Here is a 12097-nt window from a genome sequence, read left to right on the forward strand (position 1 = left end):
ATGCATATTCAGGCTTTGAGCTGAGGGTTTTCACACACAGACATCTCTTCAGCCCAACAGCTCCTGTCCCTTCCTGCTATGGAACAGTGGGTGTGGGGCTTCTTAACCATGAAGGGGAACACAAGGAGTGGGGAAATGCCAAGGAATCCTAAAATGCAAGTAATTGGCACTCTGAGTTCCACTTAGAGAAAAGCCAGAGGTTCTTACTGCCCCAATTAGCTCATTTCTAGAAATATCTAGAACTTACTGTGTACCAGGCAATGTTTAATGATGGCAAAGTAGAGTGCACAAATACCTCAAACTGTGGTGGGAGGTAGCAGTCTGATGTGTAAATATGGAACTTTCTAGATGTATGCAGAGCTCAGTAGAGGCACAGAGGGGAGAGGGGATGACATTGTGTGGGGAGACTTCCTGATAGAAATCTGTGTTTTGCTTTCTAAGAAGAATTGACTGACATTGCTGAGAGGGCATTCAAGACAAGAAGACTTAACGGTGCACGGTGGTACTGGCTGGGACCTGTTTTCATGCTTCCTGTGGTTTCTTGCCCTCTTCCTCTGGGTGTTTTGAGAAACCCCTTTGCATTCACTGTGGTCCTACAAGGCTTCCATGGGCTCAGCCCACTCAGGTGGGAGTTGGTGGTGTCTGTCTGAAATACACAGGAATTCATTTTGAGTAAGTCTCTCTCTCTCTCTCTCTCTCTCTCTCTCTCTCTCTCTCTCTGTGTGTGTGTGTGTGTATGTGTGAGAGAAAGAGAGAGAGAGACAGAGACAGAGACAGAGAGGTAGAGAGAGAGGCACATACACAGAGAGAGAGAGACAGAGACAGAGACAGAGACAGAGAGACAGAGAGAGAGAACACCCCTCCTTGCTCCATGGGCATAGAGAAAGGAGGGGAGATATTCTCGGGAAATGTCTCATTGAATGTGAATATACCAAGAGGCAGTTTGGCTCTGTCGTAAGGACAATTATCTAATTAGTTATGAAAATTGAATTCTACGTTAAAATAACAGGACGAACACTTCAAAGGAACAGATCTAACCCAGCTAAACCTGCAGCTAACATGTGGCACAATTAGCAAGCGCATCAATTAATATTGAGACAAAGGGATAAGTCACAATAGAGAGGCTTGGGACTGCTTCTACTCCCAGAATTCTTTGCCAGACAGAAGAGTGCTACTGAGACATCTGCTGCATAATCTTGGCAAGCACATCATTCTGTCTTAGCCTCAAAACCTAACGGTAAGTTTTGCAGGCAATTATGGCCATGGTTCTAGTGCCCAGGTCCAGTGTGCAACTCAAGTACAGCATTTGCCTTGAATCTCCAAAGAGACACACGGCCAAGAACCTGGATTCTTAGTCCCATACTAGAGACAATCACAGGACTAAGCAGGGCAAACCCATATTCTTTGTGTGTGTGTGTGTTCTCATGAATGGTTGGGTGGACGTGTATGTTCATGTGTGTGGATGACAAGGTGGACATTGCATACCTATCTGGGTTGTTCCCCTCTTTATTTACCAGCCGATCTGGAAAAGAAGGGTAATTGGATGGAGGCATCAGGGGATGCATGGATGGACTGATACTCGGGTGGGATGGATGGATGGGCAGGAGGAGAGATAAATGAGTGGATTTATGGCTGGACAAAGAGATGACTGGTGAGGTTAAGTGTACGAACACCTCAACCTCTCCTGCACTGCGCGGGAGGCCAGGTCCAGCACAGAGAGACAATGCCAGGCTCCACCACAGGACTCACCAAGCTCTAACCATGAGAGGAGTTACCAGCTTCTCTTTCCCTCATCTTAGTCTTCACCTTATTTGGGAAATGACTTCTACAACCCCTGTGACAGTTGTTACAAGTGAAACCCACACTTGGTGACCTTGAGGCTCAGGTTCTGCACAAGGTGGCTTGAAGTAAGTCCAAGTAAAATATTCATCTGTACATGACCTGTGAACCCAGTATTGGACCATGTCTTCCCACTGGAAAACATCTGCTACCAACTGCACCAGTCATAGTTTCTCGTAGTTCCAAGGCTGGTTTTTCTACCATCCCAGGCAAGTGGTCTACATGCCTAACAGCCCACGTCTTAGACTGCCAGGAACGCAGTGTTCTTTTCCCCTCATCTCTTCTGATCCATATCCACCTCATCATTGCATTTCCCCCACTTCTAGCATGGAGGTGTGAGAGGCTGTATCAAAGTGTAGTATTTGTATATATACATACAACCACTAGCATATATATATGCGCACATACAGACATGTATGTCTTACAAGGTGGTGGGAAGAACTTCAGTATGGTTATTATTCTGTGGAATTATCCCTTCAAAGCTTTATTTTTTTCCAAGAGGACATCTGTTGGGGGTTGGGGTCTAATTGTTTCTGTCTTAACACCCAAGCTTTGGGATTTTCCCATCATGGAGTGTTGAGTATCTGGGTGAGATGCAGACTGTTCCACTCCACTCAGCAAAGGCCTCAGCCATGGGGCAATCACAGAAATAATGCTTTTAAAACGTTCGTGTTCTCCCAATATGCTGACATTTCAGAAAACGCTGACCCGCTTTGCTGCCACCTCGTTCTCTGTCTTCCTTTGGAACTTCTGTGAATTAGCCTCTGATTCATTGGGCTTTTGCAGAGATCTGTTCTCTGTCCCCAGATTTCACCCCATGTCCTTTGTCATCAAGTTGAGACCTGCCCTATTTCGAAAATTTATTATCTAACATAAACACGCTCTACCCAATTGCAGATGCAATTTGTACCCAGGGGATGGGACAACCCTTCTAAGGATAAATTGGATTCTCGTGTATCTCACTTCTCAGTCTGCACGAAGCCATAAATCTTCAGAACGCTGGCCTGGAACAAAGGAATCACAGCCCTGCACTTTGAAATAAGTTACCCCTGAAATATAATTAGAATCTTCATCCCAAATGACAGTCTACAGAACTATATATGAATATAGTATTCATATATATATATATACACACATATATGTATATACATTATATATACATATATAATATATATAATTTTTTGTAATTGCTATAACACTAAAGGACAGATCATTGGGAATAACAAGGAGGAGGCCTTAACTGCCATACTTGGCCACCTAGTTTTACTACAATTGAGGGAGAAGAGATGGAGCTGCTAAGGTTATTAAAAACAGGTCATGGCAGCTTTATATAATGTTGATTAATTCTTATATCATTGATTAATACAATTATTGTATATGCTTCCTACAGGATTGTTCATAGCATATTGGGATGGGTTCTGTAAGAATATTTTTTGAACATAACATAATTATCTCCCCATTCTCTGCTCCTCCTTTGACTCCTCCCTCTCTCTGGTTCCCTTTGTTCTTCCAGGTAATTTTGCTTGTCCATCCACGCTACACATGCATAAATGCTGTTTTGTGTCTGTATAAAATCTGAGTGGAGCCTATGGTAATTGTCTTCCCGAGTCCGGCTTTATTCACTCTGCATGATAGTTTCCAGTCAGTTGGATCATTTTCCTGTGAGTGACAGTTTTATTCTACACCTGAATAAAATTTTATTGTATATATCACAATTTCTCTACCCATCCTTCTGTTGATAGGCTGGCTTCATTTCATTTCTTGGCTACCGTGAAAAGTGTATCAATAAACATGGGAGTTTAAGTACCTTTGTGGTGTGCCCAGGTGTGGTATAGCTGGGCCACATGGCAGATCTAATTTTTGTCTTTGAGGCACCTCCACCCTGTTCTCCACAGTGTCTGGTCTCATTTACATTCCTATCAACAGTGTACTGGGGTTTCCTCCTTTGTCCCTCTCTCCTTCCTGTCCATAGCTTTATGCCAAGTGATAGTTTATGTTTGCTGAGTGACCACCATTCTGACCAGCATGAGGTCCACTCCCAATGTGATCTCCCTGACAGCTGGAGCCACTAATAGGAGGATTCTCCTATGTTTATCACTGACCTTACTGAAGGGCTCAGGACCAGCTATGTACACTATAGCATGCGGCCTGCATTAAATATGCAAGGTAGTCACATGCAACCGTGCTGTCTGCCTAACGACTGTGCTTCTCCCTTAGTAAGAAAACTCATTCTTCTCTGCTCCATCGGAGAGATGGCAACTCATTAAAGTGAAATTCAACATTAAAGAGGCAAAGCAGGGAAACCATACAGATTCTCCCTATAACCCTGACACACCAGGAAGCCACCCTTGCTGCTTTCTACTAAACGCCAGGCATTCCTTTACATAGTCATGCAATTTATATGCTATAATCTTCTCTGAATTGTGTAGAAAGGGTACGCAGCACCCACTGGAGCATCTTAATCTCACGGTCTCTTAAAAGGGTGTGCACAGCACTAGGCAATGTTTCCCCTCAGGTTATTTTCAAATTATTGGTTATTACAAGTGGTGCTATGACAAATAGCCCTAGGCTTGAAACATTAGAAGCAAGCAGGGCTGGAGCTTTAAGAGTCCATTATGGTAAGTGAAATTTGCTGGTAAATAATGAACGTGTAAAGGATGGTTAACACTTATGAATATGTAGAAGGTGCATGATTCTTACATGGCCAAATGTCTTTTCAGAGGTTTGCAATGACTTGGGCCACCACCAGCACACACACATTCAGGGTTCTCAAAGAACATTTCTCTGGAGTGCTTCACACCAGCAAACATCTTCTTTTCCACCTAGGTAAAGCACACTGAAAGCACCCTCCCTTCTCACGAGTGTCCTTGATCCTCAGATCTCCCCCCCACCCCTGTTGTCTGAAGTCTTTGGGATTGTGAGCTGGCATCAGCAGAACACTGCTAAGCCAGCTGAGACCACTCTGAGCCTCAGTAGGCACTCAGGGACGCCTCAGGCCAGGAGGAAGCCACCCTTTTATGTGGGTATCCATTTTCAATTTACTATCTGGCACACACAAAGTGCTATTTAATGTAGACTGACTGACTGGATGTGACCCTAATATTTGGTTTATTGAAGAGACTGCCAGGGAGAAAAAACAAATCCTGCCTGAACAAACGATTTGGGTTCCTTGGATCTCTCTAGGTCATTAACTCAGAGTGTGTGCACTTACTAAACACCTACTGTGTTTCATGACCTGTACTGGGCTAACACTGAATGGCTGCACCTGGGAACTTAACATTGCGTTCATCTTCTGTCCTTAAGGGCTTCCCTAAAGTGTGAGCAGAGCTCCTGTGGGTGCTCGAAGTAGTGGGTGCTGCCCTTCTCTCTTGGGAGTAGTAGTGAGGGTCTTCATGTAGCTCATGAGGGCTGTTCTATTCTCTGTCTTACCTGTTCCTGTCCCATTCTGGGACTTTAGGGTCTATGTCTAGCAATGTCCTTGAGACTCTGAGCCGGTTTGGGAAAGAGATCATTTACTCCACACAAGGAGCACAAAGAATGGCTCCGAGAGTTGCCAAACACTGCATGCTGTGGATGGAAGGAGCTCTTTCCATGTTCCAGGGGTGGTGGTGTAGGCCTGCAGTGTCAACACTCAGGAGACTTAGGCAGGGCCATCATGAGTTCAAGGCTAGCTTGGACTACACAGGGAGATTCTGCCTCTAAAAGACAAAACAAATAATTCCTCTCCTTCCCATCAAAGCTGCCTGGCTAGCCAACAGAGGGAAGCTCACCCCCACTCCCAGCAGCCTTTACCAAAAGTCGGGTGCTCACACCCAGACCCCAGAGCCAGAGCCAGAGGGCCCACATTCTAAAGCCAGCATGGTGAGATTCTTGAGCTACCATTCCCCATTGATAATCTCCAGTGCCCACGCTCTTCCCCCTTCTGCTTCTCCTCCAACTTCCCTTATAACTCTCCCAGCATCTCCTCCTCCTTCAACCAACTCCTCTTTTGAACATTGAAGGAGACAAACAGTTCTCAGACTTTGTAACAACATAGCAGCAGTCCCTTCCACTGCCCCCCTACCCCCGCCCCAGCCTTCTCCAGCTTAGACTATAACCGCAGCAAATGAGCTGCATGCTGCGGATACCCGCTCTGCCTTCAGCCTGTTCACTTCAGGCCACTGCTGCCTTCCCACTGAAGACGAGCATCTGAAGGGTGTCTTCTCTGTCTTTCCGACACGCTCACTATCCCTGTTTTCTTATTGAAGCAATATTAGTATTAGTTTTAATTAGTACTAGTAATGGTTTTAATTAGTATTTATTAGAATTAACATTATATACTAGTATTAGCATTAATAATTGAGACTGGGTCTCACTTTGTGCAAATGGCTGGTCAAGAACTTAACTATGTTAACCAGGTGGGATGTGAACCCAGAGGTTTGCCTGCTTCTGCCTCCTGAGCAGGGTTAAAGTTATGTGTCCCAGAACCTGGCATGTTTTATAAGGATCTATTTACATGTCTGTGCATGTATACACAGGCATATGGGTGTGTGTGTGTGTGCATGTGTGTGAGTGAGAGAGAGACAGACAGACAGAGACAGAGACACAGAGAGACACAGAGAGAGAATGAGAGAGAACTTCCAGGAGTTGATTCTTTCCTTTTTCCTGGTGATTGAACTCAGGTCATCAGGCCCAGTAGCAGGTACCCTACCCACTGGGTTGTCCTACCAGCCCTCAAAGGAGTGCTGCATTTTGGCTAGCTCACTTTTCAGGAAATTCTGATGAGGCATCAAATGCAAAATGAGCATGCAGGAAGCTGCAGTGCCTGTGAATGGTGAGCCTAGGTGATCCTTAGAGTAAAGAACTGTCTTACTCGTTAGTCACTGAGTTTTAAAAAGTGAATTTCTCACCACCTCAATTCCAAAATCCTTACTAAATACTTCTGAATTAAAAAAAAAATACACATGGATAAAAATCTATTCTCTAGGATATTGGTTATAGTTATTTTGATGGTTTTGGACCTACTGTTCATTCCTAATTTCCCCCATATTTGAGTATTGTTTAATTTTCTTTTAAATGGTATTTATTCTTGTGTGTGTGTGTGACCTGTGGGAGTTGGTTTTCTCCTTATACCACATGGGTCCTGAGAATTGAGACCACTGTCAAGTTTAGCTGCTGCAGGACCTTTATCTACTCAGCCATCTTGCTTGCCTCCCATCTGATGTAGTGTCTAGATTGTAACATGGGAAGATTTCCCCCAGACATCTGATAGTCCTTCCTTCCTTGTTATGAGCCAGCTGGGAATTGATAAGGATGGGTGGGGACCCTAAGAGAGAGTCTAAGGTGTCCCAGGAAACCTCTGAGGTCAGAGTCTCTGCTCTAGCCTGAATCCATTTCCACTGAAGTCTCTGGGATTGCCTGCTTAGAGGATGAATGCCCAGCCGCATCCGGCTGACGGGCCAAATTCTCTCAGCATTTGGTGACATCTAGGTGACCTACGTATGGTAGGATGGCACCTGGCTAGGGCCATGTGCATCAGCACAACCTTCTGTGCTATTTACTCTCCTCTTCTGTTTGCTGACTGGCCTGGAGAGAGAGAGACACTGTGAGACCTCAAGATGACCTGCTCCTCAACCCTTCCTGGGGGTTATCAGCCACTGCCTCTTGTTTTAGCCGCTTTTGACTCTTCCCACTCTTCCTACACAGGGATTTCTGGGGATGGCTGAGCCTTTTGGAGGCTTCTGTAGTGTCTAGCAATTTTGACTCCCTGAGAATTAAGGCTTAATTTTTGTTATGTGTTGTCTTATGTCATTTCTCCACATCTTCCTGGCTCTCTAGTGCCTTGGGATGGTCTCCTTCAGTTTTCTCCATTGTTATGAACTTTAAAACAACAACAACAACAACAGCAACAACCCTTCCTGCCATTTAACATGTAGAGAAGTGCGTGTGAGTGAGGGTAGGGGTGGGGTTTCTGTGGGGTCGGGTGGAAGGTGTGTTTAATCTGCCTTCCTGACCAAGAAGTCCAAGACCTTGCCCTTTCCAGGTTTTTCTAAAACTTTCTAAGTTAGAAGAGGATGATAAGGACACAGTGTGACCATGGGTGACCACATGTAACGCCCCCCCCCCCCCCGCCTCGCCAGTTCCTCCCTGTGGTCCGTGTGAAGATACCATGAATCCCACCATTACTTTCCTGAGCCCCTCCCAGAACTGCTGCTTCTTCCTCACTGCGGTGCGGCTGGGCACAAGCCTGAAGATTATGGTACTCACTTCATCATGGGGCTGCTGATTAAGGTGCCCCACAGAGCACAACTGTCACTTTCCTAAAGCCCAAGACCAGCGCTGACTGCCTAAGAGGAAGCCTGTACAAAGCACCGCACTGAGCACAGCATTGGCTTCAAAGGACAGAAGGGAAGAGTGGACTCATCACTCCCAAGGAACAAGTAGGGCAATGCTCCATTCCTGCTGATCTGATGTTTCTGGAGCCTGTTCATTCCTAGCTTGACGTTCCTGTGGAAGGCCTTCCTACATGGGTATCTGACATGCATCCAGCTAGGAGCTGATATGGAACAAGAGGGGTTTAAGGACTCAAAACTAGGTTCTATAGTATCCCAGACAACCCCTGATGTCACAATCTCTCCTCCAGGCTCAGTTACACCATTTGAAGTCATCCCAAACACCTTTGGATAGAGAAGCTAAGAACGAGTGCCAGCCTTGTACTCTATCAATAATACAGAATGGACAGACAGCTGTCGTGGTCCATCTCCATTCAGGAGACATGGTCATCTGCCCTCTGCCGAGAATGTAAAGACAGTATCAAAGCTCTTTAGCATTTTGTTGTCCCCACTTTTCTGCCACTCCCCACTGCACCTGCTACCTGCCACCTGTCACCGTCCTTGTCTCCGACTGGCAGTATTACCTGTGGATGATGTGGTACCTCTGCAGGTACTCCAGAGCCAGGGCCAGCTCGCAGATGTACAGCTTCACTGTCCCCTCTGTGAAGTGCACATTCTGCTGTAGGTGGTAGCGCAGGTCCCCACCCAGCAGCAGGTCCACCACCATGAACATGTCCTCCTCATCCTGGAAGGAGTACCTAGGAACACAGAAGGACACAGGTTAGGGGGGAAACATCTCTAGTGTCCTCAGGGCTAACAGTCCATTTTACAGTCAGATGGAATGAGGCCCAGAGGGATGCTGATGCTGCCTATAGCAGCATGCTGTGGGAGGTAAGAGGCAGAAGGCTTTCCAATCCCATTCTGCCTCTGCACTGTGGGGTCACTCTATCTATTTCTTACATTAAGGCAAGTTTGAGTCCCAACATTAATCTACAGACTGTCAGGTAAACAGCCTCTTTACTGGCTGGATGCTCATGGGTTTTAGCTCATGTTTTAACCCCATGTTGTTACAGCATGTTTCTGGAAGGGTCCCCAAAGACCTATGTTTTGGAGGCTTAATGACAGGCCTATGGCATGATTGGAAGGTGATGGAACTTTGGGAAGTAGAGCCTAAAGGAAGGATGCTATGTAATTAAGGCAACCTTGCAGCCACAGATTGAAGTCTCTGAAAGTCTGAGCCAACACAAACCTTTCTTCCTTTAAAGTGGATTAGCTCAGGTATTTTGTCACAGCAATGGGAAGCGGACTAACACACGCAATTACGAGCTATTTGTAGTCCATAGTTCTGGAGACACAGCCTTCTCCCCGGCAATCCCCATACCCTCTGCACACACTGCTGCTCTCGTTAGGAAATTCATTCCCAGAATCTGTGAGCACAGCGATGCTCTATAACACCCAAGTCTGGGTATTTAAGATAACTGACAATTTTTGCTCTCCTGGCTCTTGGACTCTGGCCAGATCCTAACCCAATATTCACTAGCCAGTGGGTTACAGTCAAGTCCCCACTGTTGGCTAACATCTAGGCCAGCCCATTGTGAACTACCGTGCACCTGAGGCTGTTCTAGATAACCTCAGAGAAAACAGGAGAACTACTCAGTGAGGCCCGGCTGGCTATAGAACATGAGCCTGAAATACCTTGGTGATTTTAAGACTTTAGATCTTCGTGTGGTATTTAATTTAATTTAATTTTTATTTTTTGTCTTTGAAGCAAGAGAAAACTTGAACTCATTTTTAAATGCCAGTATATAGAAGAGCCAGCACATATGTGACAATCCACAAGTATCTCTCAAGAGGTGGCCTCATAACATCAGGCGTGACAGATCACCCTGTACAATGCAGAGCTATCTGACAGCTGTCATTCTCTCTCTTTTTATAAAGCCAGTGATGCCATCACGGAGGCTGTATCCACAGCCTCATTTAACCTTTAATTACTTCCCAATGGCTGAGCTTGTGAATGTCATCCATGTAAGGCTGAGAATTAAAACTCCAACACAAGAATATTGAGAACATATTCATACCAAGCAGAACTAAAAGAGCCTCCTGATTCTCTCTCTCTCTCTCTCTCTCTCTCTCTCTCTCTCTCTCTCTCTCTCTCTCTCTCTCTGTGTGTGTGTGTGTGTGTGTGTGTGTGTGTGTGTGTGTGCGCGTGTGTAAGTCCTTAAGAGGATCCCTGTAACATGCCTTCCATGGATGCTCAGTTTGCATTCTGGTAGATGACGGACCATGGAACATCACATCGATAGCCAGTGTGTCCCATACCTCATGCTCTCCACTCACTGCAGTGCTGTCAAAGGGGATCTTATTAAACATTCTGCCAGAATCCTTTGGGGAAGCGATGCTAGGTTTCAGGGAGAAACTTGCATACTGGGATGAGTTCTAAAGGAGACAACCAAAATGCAAAGAGAACATCCTTTAAGCAATCATTCATGTTGGGCTGTTCCTCGCTACAGATCTGTATTTTACCCCAGGCCATAGACCCTGCTTTCCCAAGGAGATTCAAAGTTATTGCTGAGAACACAGAGTGACCTTCCATCACTCTCTACTTTTGTGCTATTCTATGGCTCAGTGTCACTGTCCTTCGAGCTCCTCCTTGCACTGGAATGATAATTATGCCCTCACCACAATGCTGCATATTGTCATGGAAATGATGGAAGATGCTGGGTGAGCGAGAGAGTGTGTGCTCTCACATAGTGATAAAGACCTTCTGAGAAGTTTGGATAATTAGCTTCTCCTCCAAGCACAAAGTTTGCTGGGAGGTGGGAGGACATAATTAACCCTAGCCTGACTGCTGAATAGGCCAGTATGAAGAATACAGTGCTTGTTGTTGTTGTGTGTCTATGTGTGCCCACACGTGTGTGCAGGTGCTTGTGCACAGGTGTGCACACACATATGAAAAGTAGAGGTTAAACTTAGATATTGCTTCTGAGGTACTATCTCCCTTGCGTTTTGAGACAAAGCCTCTCACTATCTTGAAGATCAGTGATTAGGCTAGACTTGCTGGCCAGCAGGTCCTGAAGATTACCACTCCTCACTTCCTGGTGCTGGGATTATGAGTATGTACCACCACACCTAGCTTTCTTACATTGTTTCTGGGGATAGAACTCAGGTTCTCCTGCTTATACGATGAGTGACTTTACTAACGAAGCCATTGCCATACTTCCTATTTTATTATGATTACTTTTAGATATATTGATTTCCCACTTTGTTCTTAGAAGGAGCTTCTGAAATTCACAACTCAACAAGACTATATATATAAATTCTAAAGTTTATGACAAAGAACAAACAAGTAACTTAAAAATGGGGGCTAGAGAAAGAATGTAAACAGGCAACCTCAGGAAATAGGAGTTGGGGGGATCCCCAGAATGCACCAGAGACCTGGGAGGTGAGAGACTCCCAGGACTCATAGGGAGGGACCTTTGATATAATGCCTGACAGGAAGGAGAGAGAACTTATAGAGCCCACCTGCAGCAGGAAGACAGGACATCAAGTGAGGGTTGGGGTTGCCATTCCACAGTCACACCTCTGACCCATAATTGTTTCTGTCTGAAAGAATTACAGGGATGGAAATGGAGAGGAGCCTGAGGAAAAGAAGGTCCAGTGATAGGCCCAAAGCTGGATCCAGCTTAAGGGGATGTCCCAAGGCCTGACACTATTACTGAGGCTATGGACCTAGCATGACCGCACTCTGGAAGACTCAATAAGCAGCTGAAAGAGTCACATGTAGATATTTGCACCCAACCAATGGACAGAAGCAACTGACCTGTGTTGTTGAATTAGGGAAGGCTGAAAGAAGCTGAGGAGAAGGGCAACCCTGTAGGAGGACCAGCAGTCTCAATTAATCTGGACCCCCAAGATCTCTCAAACACTGGACCACCAAACAGGCAGCA

The 12097-nt window shown here is 45.5% G+C and overlaps 1 protein-coding gene across 1 annotated transcript in view; it reads right to left on the reverse strand.

The window, feature by feature from the left end:
* The window catches only part of Stk32b (serine/threonine kinase 32B), a 260562-nt gene that overhangs the window by 68288 nt on the left and 180177 nt on the right, over positions 1–12097 (reverse strand). The window contains exon 4 of the mRNA XM_021163035.2: positions 8735–8908. Coding sequence (XP_021018694.1) covers positions 8735–8908 — 174 coding nt within the window. The remainder of the gene's footprint in view (positions 1–8734; positions 8909–12097) is intronic.

This window comes from Mus caroli, unplaced genomic scaffold, assembly GCF_978045245.1.
Source record: "Mus caroli unplaced genomic scaffold, Mus_caroli_1 scaffold_4, whole genome shotgun sequence".
NCBI classification, from domain to species: domain Eukaryota; kingdom Metazoa; phylum Chordata; class Mammalia; order Rodentia; family Muridae; genus Mus; species Mus caroli.